We start from the raw sequence: 18,374 nt of genomic DNA, 5'->3' as shown, positions 1-18,374 counted from the left end.
TAAATACAATAAGGGCCCTTCTACATTCACAAATTTTGCCTCATCAGCTATAGACATGATAGAAGACCAATCAAGTTTGGTCATGCCCACTTACACATGACCACTCTGTTTGGTTTAGCTACCACGTTCCAGAAAATGAAAGACCACCAAATTATATTAATACGAAGCTGTAAGAAGTAAAATAAGCTACGGTTGACTACTTCAGCAATAAACTCCTATGTAGCTGAGGCCCAAAGAAAAAATGGAAGTGGAGGTGCAATGAAGATGTCAGCCACAGGAACATATGAGCTGAGCTGACAGTAAGTAAATAGAATTTTCACTAAATACAAGGACAGACTGATGCAGAACTAGACTTAAAAGGGTGACAGTGGCTACTCTCATGCCAACTTTGCAGTCTTCCCATGTTAGCTTAGTTTAAAAGATAGAGAGGYTGCCCAAGTGTAAGCTCAAGTGTCACAGAGGAAGAACCAACACATAGCAAAAAGCCAAATGTGACACCTGAACTGTTTCATTTTTCATCATACATTTGAATTCTGAGAGGATCCTCTGAAAACAAACTTGGCTCCCCTTTATGTCATGCCTCTCATCATCCAACTGCCTCATCTGGGCTACTGAAGGTAGCTTTACTTTACTCCAGCCCCTTTTTACTTCGATACAAATGTGGAAAGGCTTAACTGGTATAAGGTACTCACCAAGCTAGCATTTGCTAGCAATATAGTGCTATTGCTATTAGCACTATTAGCACTATATTATTTTGCTGAAGTTTTGCAAGTTGTATATATGCATGTATTTCTTCAAATAAAAAAAATGCTCAGTTTTAAATTGAAATTTAAGCTTTATAACTAATCTGTAGAAAAATRAATAGGTGCATCAGGGTAGTAAGTTACATGGTATATATTGCAATAAAGAGGAATTTAAAAGAGACTGAAGGTTTCGTTCTCATTTGTTTTGGTATGTATGTGTTTTGTTAGCCATCCTAAAATTCGTGAAGCCTTTACCCTGGGAAACGCATATTTTCATCTGCAGGTGAACTGTTGACTGTTTGGCTGAATTTTGTTCTGCATAGTCTCTCCTTCGTGAGATTCAATTCAAGCTACATACTAAACCTAACTTTGTGTGTTAACATTTTGTTTCAGAAATAGGAAAGAGTCCCTGAAATCAGCAGTCTGTCTTCTGACTGTGTGGTGGCCATACAAAAAAGTAAATTCAAAGCTGCCAGTTTATCAAAACTTACAAACATACTGCAAATCCTTGACATTTGCATCTCAAATGCATGCATGGACCAAGACAGTACCTTCTTGGCTGCTGCATTGTTAAAAACATGTTCTGTATACTAGATGGAGGAATGCTTTTATGAAGAAACTTACGTTTCAAAAGTTATAAAAATAAAACCACCTGCTTATAAGCCCTTACCATAATTCAGAATAAAAACTGTCATACTTCCACAAACAAATCATGGACATTAAATTGCAAAGGTCTCAAAGACTTCAGCTCTTTACTTGCCAGTTTCTAACACTCATGAGCTTTGTAAAATAATGTATTTGACCTTAAACAGTTTACCTCCAACCACCCAACCTTACCTCAACACCCGTTACAAATAAAGTCAGTAAGGGTGCTACTTCAAATGTTACTTTGTTCCAAAGCCAGTAAGTTTAAATGTAACAAACTCTCCTTGTTGATTATTCTACCAAAATAGGAAACATGCCCTACTAACAGGGCCTGACCTCTGAATTCTGAAATCGAGCTATTCCATAATGAAGATTTATCAGTATAGTGCATGACATACAATAAAACACAAGGCTGATGCTGCATGTCTGTGAGACAGAGAAAGAGGCACACACCAGGAACAAGAGTGTACTGGCACTTGCACAATTCTTACTTTAACTGGGGAGATGGGAGTATGACTCTGAACCATGCACTCAGACGTGAAGTTCTGTAAGTTGTTGCTACAGGGCTCTCAAATATTGCATCATTTGAAGTCCAACTTAAAATATGGTCCCCAGTAAGAGTTCGATCATTCCAGTTCAGAAAGGCCCTTGTTCACACTTCCTAGTTGAACAAGATATTAATGACAAGCTGTAGTAGAACCACAAGTAAAACGAAGACACAGTGCTTAAGCTGGAAAAAATGGCTGTCCACAGGTGGTGGATTAGAAGTGACTCGATTTCGTAGAGCCATAATGTCCCTGTAAGATATAAAATAAAATCCTTTAAATAATAATCTAGGCAATTTGGCATTTCCTAACATGTTAGGGCTCTTTGCAAAAGGCAGTTTTTGAGGGAAATAATGAAATATTAAGAAGTAGCAAACATTTCAGAAGAAGCCCAGTTCATTTAATTTTCTTGGTCCTCTAAATACATTAAGACTCCAACAAAACAAAAAGATACATACCACTCTCCAAGGAAAACAGATGTCAGGAACCTAGCATGGTATTTCAAACATTTCATAGATTGTGTTCCAAACATAAATGGTGTCAAGGACACCAAAAGAGAGAAAATATTCTGACAGTCATACTTTCACCTCTCATATTCAATAAATAATAGCCAATATCCCATCTTTAGCTACAGTATAGTCAGACTGAGAGTTGTTCCTTGAAATTTGTGAAAAATTAGCAAAATAAATTAAACTTCATGCTAGCTTATGAACAAGTTATACATAAAAGCATACATTTTTACACTTCAAACTTAAGTGTTAAGTTCAAAGATTAACAAAACTAACTCATACAATCTATGCATATATTTTGTGTGTTTAAATAGCATTTCACATCTGCATATCTAGGTAAAAATACATTAGTTGAAAAAAGCTACTCCAGTTACTAATAAGCGGTTAGTGTAGAGCCTGAGACAACCAATGTTTCCCCATCATTTGGTTGTTTATTTTACACTGTAAAAGTTACAAATGTGACAAACTATTAAAACATAACCAACTATATATATATATATATATATATATATATATATGAAAAAAGAAGAAATCTAATATTTTTCCCACTGGAGGCATGACATGTTGTATGCATACACGAGGTTTGGGTGTTTGAATTCATGATGGCTTTGGCAGCCAGGTTGTTTTGGAGGGGGGATTACAATTTTAAGTTTCACCTTAAAAAATGAACATAGTGTTCAGCTGGGCTAAAAGGGTTTTCTGATGTTCAGAAACTTTTAAATAAAACATTTTTTTCAGTCTCTGCTTGTTCTGTGCTTTTAAAGTGCTCTGCTTTCTGAGCTTCTTCATTTCTACTTCAATGAAATTATCCTTTCCCCTGTCTTAGTCTACATCTACATTAAGGAACTTCAGCATGAAGCAGGACAAATTCCAAAGACCTATAATCAAAATTTGGGCCCAATGCTTCAATAGGACATGAACACAGAAACCCTCTAGTGATTTCTATAAGGCAATGATTTAATTGCCCTGAGCCCTCAAAGAAATTTTACATTAATACACTTTTTTTTAGATATGTCAGTCCGTCTCCATCAGCTAAGTTGTCTAAATGAAGTTTTAAAATGTTTCCATCTTATACTTTTGTCTAGGCATTCTGTCTTGATTACTGGACTTCAGCAACATTTGGTTTGAAATCATTATGACTACTTTATCATCACCTTTCAATTCTCCATTTAATACTATTGTTGAGATGCATGGCTCAAAATCCTTCCATAACATTCTGAAAAAGGTACTGCCATCATTCAAATATAAAAATATATATATTTATACTATATAATATATATATTTAGTATTTCATTCATTCCTGGAAATTTTGTAATGAATTTTCATTCCTTGTATATTTGAATGATGGCAGTACTTTTTTCAGAATGTTATGGAAGGATTTTGAGCCATGCGTCTCAACAGTAGTAATATATATATATATTTAGTATTATATGTGTGTATACACACACACACACACACACACACACACACACACACACACTTTCAGTGATTCAACATCAGAAATCCCCATGCCATTCATTTTAGATAGCCCTACTTCATAACTTGACAACTCTCCAAGGAAAACAGTCAGCTTTTATCACAGAAGCAATCAAGCTTATGAGTGCAGCAGTGTCTTTCTCTGAACTACTCCAGTGCACATCATACACGAAAACAAAAAAGATAACATGTTTAAATAGAAGTCCCTGAAATGATTTACTTGGTTTTCACTTAACCAACTTAAAATCTTCATTAAAAGCTAGAAAATGAATATTCCCAAAACCATAAAGCATGTTATTCACTCTACCTTTTAATATCTTCTTGTGTTTCCTTTATAGATTCAATAGCACTTTGCAGTTCACCAAGGTCTGCCCCTTTTTTCCTTATTCTTGTATTATGCTTCAGAAGTTGGGCTAGAAAGATTCAAAAGCCAGATATAACTGACAGAAATGACTACTTAATTCAAAATTGGACAAAGTTCTAAGAAACTAAAACATTTGCAAAAATGAGAAGAAAGCTTTCTAATCGAGTTTTTACTGAAAGCTAAAGTTTTATTCCAGAGTCAACTATAGTAAAGGACAGCAAGTTAAGCACCTGAAATATTTTAAAATACATGCTGTATCAACTGCCTCAAGCACCTTCAACAACAAAAAATCTGTYTTCTATCAACAAACTTCTCTACAAATTAAAACAATTAAATTAAAACAACCCATCTTTTTTTTTAATAAAGAGTTTACAAATACAATTTATTTTCACACCTATTTAGTACTTGCAGTGGTAAGGCCCTCCTACATTACATATGGATGCTTAAACAGACAGGAAAGTTTTCAATCAAAACCAGGAGCCATCTGCTGCTTTTGTTTTTTTCTAGGACACACTTAATACTGTGATCTAAAGCATTCAATACAAGCATCCTGAGATAGAAGAGTATGAGTGACTACATGTTTCCATCTAATTGTGGAATAAATGTATCATTTCTATATGCAAATGTATCTTTTCCTACCTTCACTTCCAGAGGAATCCTGATTATCAGGCTCAGGGGACGAAAAACCACACTCGCCTTTCTTCTGCTGACCAGTTGGTTTTCGTTTGATTTTTGGAACACTAACCTACAATTGATGCAATTATGAATTATTTCCCAAGAATGAAGAATGTGCTGCTTTGCCACAATTTAACAGTAATAATTACAAGCACAATAACCCATATAAGAAGCTCAAATTAAGATTTTTAATGTAAAAGCAAAAATTTAAAGTTTGTGCATCTTCTCTTAAGGGAAAGGTCATACAAAACTGTTGAGATCAAGTTTGRATGCTTTATATCTCTACCCAGTTAAGAATCCCCTGTAATAAATAAACCATGCAACAGAGCAGTGAGAGACTATGGACTGGGTAAACTACATTTTTGTAGGATAATAATATTTTCCACTCCTCTCAGTGCTTTGATGAACTTCATATACATAATAATACGTCCAAGTCCTTGGACCTTGCTGTAGCAGCTAACAAAATCAGAGCATACCATTGGTGTCCGATGTCGAACTTTTGTTTGGATGGCACCATCTTTTTCAAATTGGATCATATCATTCAAAGGGTCCCAAGGCCTGGTACTAGACAGAGAGTGAATACAATTCTTTAATACCATAGCAATATAAATAACAAATATCCCCACGGAAGGTAGATATGAAGTAAGTGATGCTATCTTTCACATACGGCCCAGTCTTAACACGAAGGGAGAAGAAAGTCAAGGATAAAGTTCGTGTCCAGTTCAACCCCTTACCATGCTGGTAAGAGTGCAAGCCACTGTATTATACCAACAATATCATTATGAAAATATCTAGCCAGATATATATACTCTCCAAACATGGAGAGGTTTTCTACGTAATGTGAAGTCATTCTGGAACTACAGGGAAACTAGAAGCAAAATCTTTCTTTTAAAAGAGCAAGATAAGGCAGTGGATACTGTAAATCACTTCCATAATAATTTAGATACTTCTGAATTTCAGTAGGCCTACAAGGAAGATGTTGCAAAACAGTCACCTCAAATGCTTTCATCTGCAAGCAGCTAACAGTACTCACGACTGGTTTCAAGAGGCAATAATGAGCTGCATGTTCAAGCGGGCTTTTCCAAGTATTGGTCGATAAAAAATGAAAAGTCCAGCAAAAGATTCATAGCTCACTGGAGAAGGACAAACAGCCAAAGGGAAGGGAAATGCTTTGTACCTCATTGAAGTTAAGCATTGGTTAGTAACCAGTTGAGATGCAGAAAATGATTCTAGTATAACAGATTGTTATYTGCTTAAATCTTTATTCTAGCCAAAATAATTACCAAATTGTCTTTCACTTAAAGTGAGAACATACAGTTTCAGGAAGAAAGGTAAAACTTGTCTATAGACACTTTCTACTTCTGGGAAGAGATGAATTTTAAGCCAAAACACTACATCACGAAGATGAGACAGGCATGCAAAGTCCAGTATCCCAATTACCATCTTTTCAGGACAGAAACAGCAAGTCAGCCACATAAAGACCATTCTGATACAACTTTCTTAAGAGTAAATTGAACATTGGCTTTCTCTCATATCTTCTTTTATGTCTTTTAGAATGCTTGCTTTTTTCAGATGTGCAAATACATCTGCATTTATATCTTAGCTTAATCTGACTTGAAGTTAAAGGTTATCTAAGATAACTGGCTAAGAACAGGGCATTCCTGTCCCAAAAGTCTTTCAAATCTACAATCCAGAGCATTCAGACATCTTAAATGCCACAGTTCATCAAACATTTCAGAGAAAGCTTAAGAGAGCGTGCTCACCACATGAACTAAACTGCAAACTGGCATTACGTGCATCAAAGGAGACAAGTGCCTCCAGTGACTGCTGAAAGCACAGACTGCTTTCTACCACATAGTAAGACTTCCGTGGCACGTGCCTGAACTTGTTAAAAGGCCTCAAGGAGACAAGATTTACATTAACAAAATGAGTCCTAGGGCTGCAGAGGATATGGTAGTTGATTTAAAGCGCAGTACTTTTCCTGATGATTTTACACAGTATTGAAAAGTTCAGGATGTCAAGTGGACTGTTCACATCTCTTCTGAAAGAAAGAAGCATAAATTACACCAGAAGGTTCAAACTAAGAGAGGGATCTTCATAGACCATATCACATCTAGTTGGGGAGCTCCCTGATGCAGGATGCTTTGGCCTTTACAACCTTTAGAGAAAATCACAGAAATTCAAGGAAAAGGAATCTATTGAGAGTTTGTAAATACAAAGAATTCTTGTTTGGTTCCAGGAAGCCTCCAAGTTGCAAATTCGCTGCAGATTTGTGGAGTACTCAGGGAAAATATATTCAATTTTTTTTTTACTTTTCCTATACGTTCACTTTGACTACTCTCCCAACATCGTCATTCTTATGTACAAGTGTGAATGATTCACACATTTAGCCATATATTTAGCCATGCAATGTATTTTCAGCATCAATGGCTTTGAAGTGACTGAGCTCTTAAAGGGGTACATCATCCTTGGATATTTTACAATTCCTTAAGTACACAAGAGCACTTGATATTGAAAAAGAATCAGTGGAATCTATGTATTGCTAGCAATCACCAGTAAAGGGCTCAGTTCCAAGCTGACCCTTGCAAGAGTTAGGAGAGCACAGAATGTAGCTCAACAGTCAGGCAGTTATTATTATTAAATTATTTATTTTTAAGCAGGAACTCACATGCCCATGTTTAACCACTGAACTGAGTCATTTGGCCCCAATATTAACTGATGATGTAAACTTACTGCTCTCACAGAGTTACCCTAACAAATTATAGATTACATAGCTYAGTTCAACTAAGCACTGGCTTTTCTGATTTCCAGACACTAAAGTTTCTGATTTCTGGTTGACAGGCTAGACATTCACAAATCCATGGGCCCGGATGGGATGCATCCACGGGTACTGAGGGAGCTGGCGGATGTTGTTGCCAGGCCGCTCTCCATCATCTTTGAAATGTCCTGGAGAACTGGAGATGTGCCTGAGGACTGGAAGAAAGCCAATGTCACTCCAGTCTTCAAAAAGGGCAAGRAGGAGGACCCAGGAAACTATAGGCCAGTCAGCCTCACCTCCATCCCTGGAAAGGTGATGGAACAGCTCATCCTGGATGTCATCTCCAGATATATAGAGGAAAAGAAGGTGATCAGGAGTAGCGAGCATGGATTCAGCAAGGGGAAATCCTGCTTAACCAACCTGATAGCCTTCTAGGATGGCATGACTGGCTGGGTAGATGAGGGGAGAGCAGTGGACATTGTGTACCTTGACTTCAGCAAGGCTTTGGACACTGTCTCCCGAAACATCCTCCTAGGCAAGTTCAGGAAGTGTGGGTTAGAGGAGTGGACAGTGAGGTGGCTTGAGAACTGGCTGAAAGGCAGAGCTCAGAAGGTCATCATCAGTGGCGTGGAGTCTACTTGGAGGCCTGTGGCTAGTGGAGTCCCTCAGGGCTCAGTACTGGGTCCAATCCTGTTCAACTTATTCATCAATGACCTGGATGAGGGGATGGAGTGCCTCCTCAGCAAGTTTGWGGATGATTCCAAGCTGGGAGGAGTGGCTGATACACCAGAGGGCTGTGCTGCCATTCAGAGAGACCTGGACAGGCTGGAGAKYTGGGCAGAGAGGGACCTCATGAGGTTCCACAAGGACAAGTGCAGGGTCCTGCACCTAGGGAAAAATAACCCTAGGCACCAGGACAAGCTGGGKGCTGACCTTCTGCAGAGCAGCTCTGCAGAGAAAGACCTGGGAGTGCTGGTGGATGACAGATTGATCATGAGCCAGCAATGTGCCCTTGTGGCCAAGGAGGCCAATGGTATCCTGGGGTGCATTAGGAAGACTGTTGCCAGCAGGTCAAAGGAGGTGATCCTGCCCCTCTACTCAGCCCTGGTGAGGCCTCATCTCGAGTACTGTGTCCAGTTCTGGGCTCCCCAGTACAAGAGAGACATGGAGCTACTGGAGAGAGTCCAGCGTAGGGCTACAAAGATGATCAGAGGGCTGGAGCATCTGCCCTGTGAGGAATGGCTGCGAGAGCTGGGCCTCTTCAGCCTGGGGAAGAGAAGACTGAGGGGGGATCTTATCAGTGCGTACAAGTACCTGAAGGGAGGGTGTCAAGGGGACGGGGACAAACTCTTTTCAGTTGTCCCAAGTGACAGGAGAAGAGGCAATGGGCAGAAATTGAAGCACAGGAAGTTCCGCCTGACCGTGAGGGGGAATTTCTTCTCTGTGAGACTGCCAGTGCACTAGCACAGGTTTCCCAGAGAGGTTGTGGAGTCTCCTTGTCTGGAGATCTTCAAGGCCCGCCTGGATGCAACCCTGTCTACCATGCTGTAGGTGACCTTGCTGAGCGGGGAGGTTGGACTAGATGATCTCCAGAGGTCCCTTCCAACCTTACTGATTCTATGATTCTATGCCTGTATATACCATATTTTCCAGCCTGGAAAAAAGCTTTGTAGCTGCTGTAGTCTGTCTAATACAGGGGAAAAAAAAGGAGAGAGAGATAGAGAGAGGGAGAGAGAGGGAGAAGGAGCACACTGCATCCTGAAGTGTTGGGCCCAATAAAACCCTAATATATAGCATGAATTCAGAGAGGCTCATAAGCATAAAGACAAAGAGAAAAATGCCCATTGCAATGGTTACATGAAACATGATTCCCTGCAGAAGCAGTCACTATCTTTTCAACACTCCATATTAATATCCTCTCTTTGGCCAATCAAGTTCAGCTAACAAATTGTGAATTTTAATTAAAACACATAACAAGTAGGAATATTAAGTAGCATTTCATTGTTTTACAAGTCTGAACTCAGCCATACATCCAAGTCCTTTTGCTCCTGAAACCATCACAAGAGGTTAAGCAACAGTCACTTTCAAACATTTACCAAGCAGCTGTTACAGACATTCCGGCACTTACTCTGCATATTTGTAGTGCCATTCTCCTGTGACTGAATCCTGATCAAACAGTTTGCACATCCACTCTTCACCTTTAAGTTTCCTCTCTTTGGCATCCTTTCTCTGAGCTTCTTCCAGAACATATTTCTCTTGAGTAGCTTCTGTTTGGTCTTTGTTATTTATTGCTCGAGTCACTTGTTGCCAAAGCCTGACAAGTGAGCAATATAAAGAGTTACAATCTAGTTGACGGAAAAAAATTGTAAACATTTCCCTGATTAGAGGCTAAGTAAACAAATCAACCTCTAAGAGGAATATTACCATAGTGTAATGTATCTTCAATCTACATTTTCATTAAGACTTTCAATTATTATGAAGTTTGTAAATAATGAGTTTGTATTTAACAGTGTTCCTTTCATGTTTTATAGGTCATGATCAGAAAATATAGTGAAACAGGCAGTATCACCTACTAGCTGAAGTTTACAATTTGGAGAAGATAATATGAGTTTGATTTTGTAAAAACAGTTATACATGCTTCTAAAGTGAACTTACTTCTCTGACTCAAAGTCACCTTGCTCTTCAAACTTCACTGTGTATCTAAGTAATCTACGCTGCTTGATATCAGATGTTGGGTTCCAGAAGGTCTCTGAAACATCTGTCTTTTTGTCACTAATGGTAACTTCACTGTCCTGCAACATATATAGTTTAGTTAGCTTAACTGCAATAGTGCCAAAATAACATAAAAGGGAGGCATGAGCAATTTTTGTAACATGAATTTCTTTTCTTTTGGATACATACAGCTAATAATAAAACAAGTTTTTTCAAAGGTTAATTTCTGCATCCTGTTCTAACTTGGAATAGAGAAGCAACGGAACCATTACAATGCCCCCAAGAAACAGTGGTGATGCTATCATTTCACCAGACCTAAATCAAATTTGAATGTTTCTGGTTATGGCTGGTGCCACAACAATTCCTCAAGTGCTAACATTTACATTAAAGGCATTTTACAAGCTGAAAAATAATTTTTCATGAACTACTTAAACACACTCAACTTTGCCACCACTGAGAGTTGCAAGCAACATTCTATCAACTCTATAGTATTCCTGAGACCAAATGTAACATTATAAGCTTCTTGAGCTGACTTCAACAAGATCCTTTTCATGAAAGCGGGACTTACAAATTCTCTAAACTTAGCAATTTGTTCTGTAATAGAGTACTATTTTCATTTGTCTTAACTGTCAGCCAGAATTTATAAAGTACTATCACTCGCTACTTACCCAGTGACCCTCCAAAATAGCCAGAACTTCTTTGCCAAGCTTAATCTTCCCTGATATTTGATTAACACTGTCATTGTTACCCAAAAATGGCTGTAAAACAAGGAGAAATGCTTTCATTTTAATATCAAATTACATTTTAATACATGTCAAGTGTTAAGGAAAAAAGTACAGTTTTGAAATCTGATGCAAACCACCTTAACTGATTTCAATATAATAGCTTCTGCCTATTTAATCTCAGAAATAAAAATAAATACACAGAAAGTTATTCTTTATTTTCTCAAAAGCTTTGCTGGACAAAAGTCTAAGAATTGGCTAAGAATTCTGGAAATAAAATGTCAAATAATACAAGAAACTGTTAGTGACAATATTGTCTTGGAGGAAGCTGTCACTACTATACTAATTTCACCACTTTGTCCAGGGTTCTTTGCTACTAGGGATGAACTCTTGCAGAAGCACCAACAAATATGATTGCTGGGGATTTCTTTCAACCTTTTTGATAATCTGTACATGTATCCTGTAGGCTGATGAGGTAAAACTTCAATTCATACAGCCTCCTAACTTTTAATTTTCACCTGTAAGTTCACCTGAATACATAGTTTTCCCTTCTACATGCTTCTCCTTTACAAATGGTTGTTCAGTTTCAAATCAAATTTTGGCTCAAAGATACCAGAAGTATCTTTTCAGAAGTGCAAGCCATCAGCATGTAGCAAGGAAACCTCTGTTTCGTCTTTGTGAATGGGAAGGTGGCAGTACTACAAATATTAACATTAATTTTACTGCACCTATTTATTAGGTTTTGAACACTCTCTATAGCAGATACAGCTTTCAAAAACAGTACAGGTAACTTAGCCTTGGGCATCAGACTGATCAAAATGCTAGTCAAAACTTTTGCATCATCTTTTCTGAAGGAGTCACAAGCAACTTAAGTTTCATCGTGGATAGAAGAGGGGAACTTGTGTTTGAGCTCCCTTTCAGTGGTTGTCCAGGTGGTTCAAAAAGATCCTGAACATTTTCAGCTTACAAAAAAAAAAAAAAAAAAAAAAAAAAAAAAAAAAAAAAAAAAAAAAAAAAAAAAAAAAAAAATCATGGGGTATAGGTCCTCTTGGCTTATTTTCTATTTTTTTCCAACTCAGCTTTCAAGATATCATTAGCACCTTACAAAATGCATGAGATGCTTATCAGATCACTAAGTACTTTCTTTGTTCTTACAAATTTTCCTAAACACATGCTATTGCCCTGGTAGGAGATAAAATAGACCCTTCTTTTACCCACCACAGCTGATGTTAAGATTCATGCATTTAATAATATTAGCCGTGTAATGGAAGTACCCTTAAAATCAGAGATTAAGGACACAGTTTTAAATTTCAGTTCAGGCTTTGGATCCAGAAGTGTATATTAAACAAACAATACACAACAATATAAGCCCTATTGTTCTAAATTGTTACTTGCTAGATACACAGACGGATATGAGGCAACTGACATGAAAATTCTTCAGTTTGCAGAAAAAAAGACAGAGAACCAACTCCATATTAAAGAAGAAGAAATTAGATCATATCTACAAAGTGACCTGATCATTTATTTTTACACTCATTCTTTTCTGGTGGCCACCCACAGCATTTCCTAACCTTGAGCTTGAATTCAATGGTTGCACTGTAGCCAGTTTTTTCACAAGTGATGTTAACAGTTCCCCCAAGCTCTAAAGTCATTGTGCCATAAAGAATTCCTGGAAACAGAAAAAAAAGTGTGTTAAAATGAACTGTTGTAACTAAACAAGATACAAAATTTTTAACAATTCCAAGAGTAAACACTGTGGTGTCAGAGGAAAAGTAGAGAACAGTTCTATTTATTGTCTCTTCAGATGATCTTTCCTAAATATGAGCATTATCTTTCTGTCAAATAATATAACCCAACCACACACAAACATCCAAGTGAATTACACGTGGGGTGGAAGAATATGCATGCTTTAAAAAAAAGTATCTACACATGCATTCATTTTAAGTGGTAATTTTTGTCAAAGCCATATCAAACAAATAAATAGAGTATCAAAGATACCCATGAAAAACTGAAAGAAAAGGGCCTACCAATATAATGCCAAATTATTTAATTCTGCTAACTCATTTCCATACATTTCAAATAAAGAAAGTGGTATAGTTGCTAACTGGCCAAATTTTGGCAGAAAATATACAGCTAGACATAAATAGGCATAATTTACATTCAAATAATTTATTCAGGGGTAGATGCTAGCCTGACATTCACATTTACAAGAGAAAAAATACTAGAGAAGCTCAACAAAACTGTTCTATAGAAAGAAAGCAATTCAAATTCAGCTAACTACTATCATTATGACAGATAGCTATATACATACATACACACACACACACACTTTTCCCATTTACGTTGAGAAAAAAATCCTTCCGTCTGAGTCAAAACCAGATCATTGCTTTAAAAACARCTGCATTTTTGTCCTGTTAAAATATGTTGAAGTCTAGACAAAGAGAAACAATGTTGCCTACGTTCAGAAAACTCTTTGCAGTTGATAAGCTCAAACCCAAGACAATGTGCTGCTTTGAATAATGAGCTTCTGTTCTCAGAACTTTGCCATCTAGCAAGCGAAAAAAACCCACTACCTTTACAATGAGCATATGGCATAGTCATTACGTAATCTTCTCCCCTATTTAGGAATGTTAGTCGTCCTTCTCCATCTAGTATGGCAGATAGCGAATTCCCTAAAATTTGAAGAGAGAATATTTTAGCATGTAGTTTTCCCCTCTGCAAGACAACAGTAAACATTCTCTAAAAATTGAGCAGTAAAATTAAGAATACTGGTATATTCAAGGCTGCAATCTCTCATTTCCAGTGAAGACATTATAAAAAGCACCATCTCCAATTATAAATCAAAACACTGATTACTCCCAAGACCAGTAATTAAAACTTTTTAAGGAAAGGTGAATACAATGATCAAAACCCCAGTTCCTTTAACAGCCTTCTTTTGTTCACAAAACTCTGCTTGTGGCAYAGGCACACATCTTACACTTCTTCAATAATGGTACATCCAGAAAAACATAATATTGTTTACCATAGAATTTGGACTTGGCCAGAATGCTACCACTAAGGCAAAACCCATCCTTGCGGTTGCTAACGTAGAAGGCAGATATTGGAGGATGGTGAGATACCTGTTGAAAACACACATATTTGAACAAAAATAATGAAACATCACATAAATCTGGAGCTAACAATGACAAAATGTAAAATTCCAAGTTCTAGACATCTTTTAGACAAAGATCAAGCAAACAGTCTTATTGGATTTCCAGAGTTACTCAGAAAACTAATGGCAGACTTTTACTGGAGGAGGAGGGAAGAGAAATGCTGGAAACACCTCTTTGTTTCTCTYGCTTGCTATGTCTCTGCCTGTCGCAGAAGATAGACTAAAAGAGACATTTGTAAAAGAGCAATGCTCATCAGGAAAGCCTTTGGAGTATTTTTCATGTATTTAAATCCCTTTTCTGAAACTACCACATCATTTGTCTACCACAAAAATGCTATTAATGTATTTTTCTCAAAAATATTTTTTTCAGTTATTGTAACTACCTGTTCTGCAATGTAAAACGTCTTGCTATTCGTCCTTGGATGAATCCACATGCAGCGGAAAGTCTCACCAAGTATAGGATTGTAGGGTTTTTTAAGTCCCTGAACAGAAACAGAAACAGAGTCATGCAATGCAGGTAGAGAACTTAAAAAAACACTTTACCAGCCTGACTGAAGATAAGACCGAGGAAAAAAGAAAAGTATTATATATAATTTAGAACATATTGTACTTGAGTTCATCATCTAAATATTATGCACATTTATTCTACTCTTCATACTGTGGGAGCCGCACTAAACTTTTCCAGCCTGCATATAAGGACAAACAGAAATTGAGAATTATTGTCCTTTTATCTGTCAATATTGTTTCCCACTAACATGACTACAAAAAGAATATATAGCACAAAGCTAACTGAAGAAATGGAAATATTACTGTTCCCTCTCACCAGAAATACGCCATCGAAGAGTGGTAAACAAAGAAATATCTCAACTTTATCTCAAAAAAATTAATTCAGTTTCTACTTCAAGAGAAAAATGAAACAGCTGAATATAGTCCATTYTAAGCATGGCTAGTGACCAAAAATGTCTGATTTCCAGTTGTATAAATAACAAAAGCCTAATCTTGCTTTTTAAAAAASTGTAACAACATAATTAGACAACAAAAACATACTCCAACACATCGCAAAGCTCTGAAACTAGACAAAACCACTAACATAACGACAAAATATGCRAAACCTTTGGCTTTTTGTAGAATCCTGACAAATACCACTTCACTACTTTCTTCATACGGTTGTAAGCATTCTCTTCAAGAGCAGCTCTACAAAAAAAAAATAGAATAGATCAAACATGGAAATGAATTACATTATGTACTGTTTCAGTTACAACACCCTGTTAATCCCTATGATACATATTATAACTAGGAACCAATCAAAATGATGATATTGTGACTTGCAGTATTGTAAATCTTTCAGTATGATGTGCCAAAATAAACRTTTTTCGAACAGTTGTGTCAAAATGTAAATCAAATAGAAGATAAGAAACACCACTTTCAAGACTGAGTCTTTTCTGAAAAGGGAATCTCTAACTGTACAAATGACGAAACATAGATTGCCAGAAACCTACTAAAATAACAGCAAGAATTTGTGTAAATGCAAAATAAASTGTACGGTAAGTTAGTGTTTCTTTCAGCTAGTCTGTTGGATAAGTTTTCTCTTATCTACAACATACTCCACAGAGCATGAGGAAGCATGCATAGAATGTATTTGACCTTTTTTTCTTTTTATATAAAATGTCAATATTTAAATGACCGTGCAGATAMAGCAGAACAAAAATTGTTTGAATGATAAAAGAGGAACATGCAAAAAAAAATCCTGCAGATCTCAGAAACTATTATGTTCCAGTATTGGCAAAATCCTTCTTGGAAAACTACTCTCAAGCACCTTCCACGCAAATTTTCCCCAAGGTCAGGTCTTGGAGCCAGTGCTACCAAAATATATTGCATATATAAAGGACAAGATTACTGAAGTAAACCTGAGTTCTCTTAACATTTAGAAAACTCACTTGTCCAAAGAGTAATAAAAATCAAAAACATCTTTGAAGTTATACTAAATATATATATATATATATATATATATATATATACACACATACACACATACATATTTTAAATCTTTGACTTCTGCTTCTCTCTACTTCTAACAGGCCCTGCACTTGTGGTGTAATCCATCTCAGAAGACTGTATTTTGAAAACATTCACTTCCATGTTTAGTTTGACAAACTGAATCCTTCCCTCTCTCCAAAATAGAACTGTATCTTTCCAGACCACACTGCGAAACTTTAGGCCCAGGCAAGCTCTCTCTCTTATTATATATATAAGGAAAGACATAAAAAAAAATGTTTATTTTCAAAAGCCAATCAAACTTAATCACAAGAAAGAAAAGTAGTGGAGGATGTACAGTATTTAGGCCTTTGTATCACTAAATCCTGTTGTAGTTCTTCCATCCACTCTAGTTCTTTGATTTATAAAATATACTGCTTTAGAAAACTGTTCTACTCATGTACAGAACTGAGTTGAACAATATTTCAATTTGCTTCCTTTAAAATACTGGCTTTATTTGAGCGTGTAGCGTGTAAATACATCTTAAACTTGTATTTAGTTACATTTTTTTAAAAAAAATGCTACCTGGTGCTGTTTTACCATTTTAAATATGCATTCTAGAGGGAAAAAAACCACTAATTTTGAGAAAGCTTCTAACCGCTCTCTAAAAGCTGTAACAAAAGTGTCTGCAGCTGAATTGTTATTAAATTACTAATAGGAGACAGCCTCCAAGATGTACCATATGAGCTCTCAGGCGTAACCTAAGGATATTTGATGTTTGATATATTGCTAGAAAACACTCAAATACAAATTAAGCCACAGTCTGGTCAAAGAAGAGCACACAAAGAACAAGCATTTTATCTCACCTGTTAATCAGTTTTAGTTTAAAAACAAAAATAAAGCAAATCAGAGATAGGACTGACTCACTCAGACAAAAAGTCTGCATGGTAGTAATAATCAGATAGCTTGTCCAGGAAGGAACGAGGTTCCAAGATAAACGTAGGCAACACAACCTTGGACAAGTCCATTCCTGGACGGACTTGCTTCAGCAGTGTCCAGATCAGGCTTTTGTTTTCTTCTGATACTACTTCTGTCTGAGCAGCCTCCCCAGCCTAGGATGAATAAAAAACTGCTTACAGAAAGGCGAAACAAAGTAATTTTTTTAAGAGATCAACATATTCTAAGAATGTAAGGAGAACGGAAAGCTGGATACTCCAAAGAGGTGAAGTAACTATGGGAGAAAAACCAAGTTCCTCTGAACACACATATGATATACCTTTAACGCAGGATGCCAGATTTATTATTCAGCATTAAAAATTAGATTTGTTTCATCAGACCTAAAATAYTATAGAAAAATTGGAGACAACATTGTTCCAAAGTCCTCCCTTAGCTTTTTTTTCTAGGTATCAAGTACCTTTTCCTGTGGTCTCATGCGCAGGATTTATAAAGCAAAGGGTCGCTAGCCTATTAACTTTTCCCTACCATGAAAGCTGTCGCATTTATGCTTTTCATCTGCCTTGACCTGTCAATGGTATCAGTTGTTTTCCCTCAAAGAGCTACTTAGAGTTCAGTGAGCAAAAATGGCAGCCCCCAGCATGCCTCCTTTCTGCCCAAGAGACAAGATATTTCTCCTTACAGMTTCTGAAATCAAAAGCAAAGGCTGAAGGAAATCTAGCCTTCTTTCCCAAACCATTCTAAAATGCACAGTCAAGAACTATCTATCAACCTAAACTTTTCTTAAAGAACACGTAAAAACAATACTAGAAAGTAACAAAGCACCAAGCAGTTATGTCCAGTAGGTATTAAAAAACAGAAAATCTCTCATAGCTAGCGTTTGAGAGAGATTTCTGAAAAAGTTCATTTTGGTTTCTGTTACGAAGCTTTTAGGCATCTTAACARAGAATTAAACAAATCTCCCTCATATTTGCCTCATGTAGATGCACAGGACAACCTGCACAAGCGGAATGATAACTTTGGGCATTGTGGTAGAATCTAAAGCAACCAAAAAAGGACAGCAAGCCTTCTACTGAATTCTGCAAACCCCAAGGTTCCTTAACGCCTATCAAGGAAAAATGGAGGCCTCAGCTTGCATTAAAACAT

The 18,374-nt window shown here is 36.8% G+C and overlaps 1 protein-coding gene across 5 annotated transcripts in view; it reads right to left on the bottom strand.

Annotated features, from left to right (window-relative positions):
* Positions 1-2: 2 nt before the first annotated feature.
* Positions 3-18,374, bottom strand: part of OSBPL8 (oxysterol binding protein like 8) — a 71,788-nt gene continuing 53,416 nt past the window's right edge. For all 5 annotated transcript variants that reach the window (XM_085320465.1, XM_085320466.1, XM_085320469.1 and 2 more), the window contains 13 exons: positions 17,202-17,386; positions 15,413-15,494; positions 14,684-14,782; positions 14,172-14,268; positions 13,723-13,821; positions 12,721-12,818; positions 11,096-11,185; positions 10,371-10,507; positions 9,844-10,029; positions 5,434-5,521; positions 4,922-5,027; positions 4,226-4,331; positions 3-2,185 (listed from right to left, as the gene is read on the bottom strand). In XM_085320465.1, the coding sequence (XP_085176591.1) occupies positions 2,050-2,185; positions 4,226-4,331; positions 4,922-5,027; positions 5,434-5,521; positions 9,844-10,029; positions 10,371-10,507; positions 11,096-11,185; positions 12,721-12,818; positions 13,723-13,821; positions 14,172-14,268; positions 14,684-14,782; positions 15,413-15,494; positions 17,202-17,386 (1,509 nt within the window). In that variant the 3' untranslated portion in view covers positions 3-2,049. The remainder of the gene's footprint in view (positions 2,186-4,225; positions 4,332-4,921; positions 5,028-5,433; positions 5,522-9,843; positions 10,030-10,370; positions 10,508-11,095; positions 11,186-12,720; positions 12,819-13,722; positions 13,822-14,171; positions 14,269-14,683; positions 14,783-15,412; positions 15,495-17,201; positions 17,387-18,374) is intronic.

The sequence above is a fragment of the Rhea americana genome, unplaced genomic scaffold (assembly GCF_003343005.1).
Source record: "Rhea americana isolate MKP2758 unplaced genomic scaffold, rheAme1 scaffold_64, whole genome shotgun sequence".
Lineage (NCBI taxonomy): Eukaryota > Metazoa > Chordata > Aves > Rheiformes > Rheidae > Rhea > Rhea americana.
Note: the sequence above shows the minus strand (reverse complement) of the source record. Positions and strands in the feature narration are given on the sequence as shown.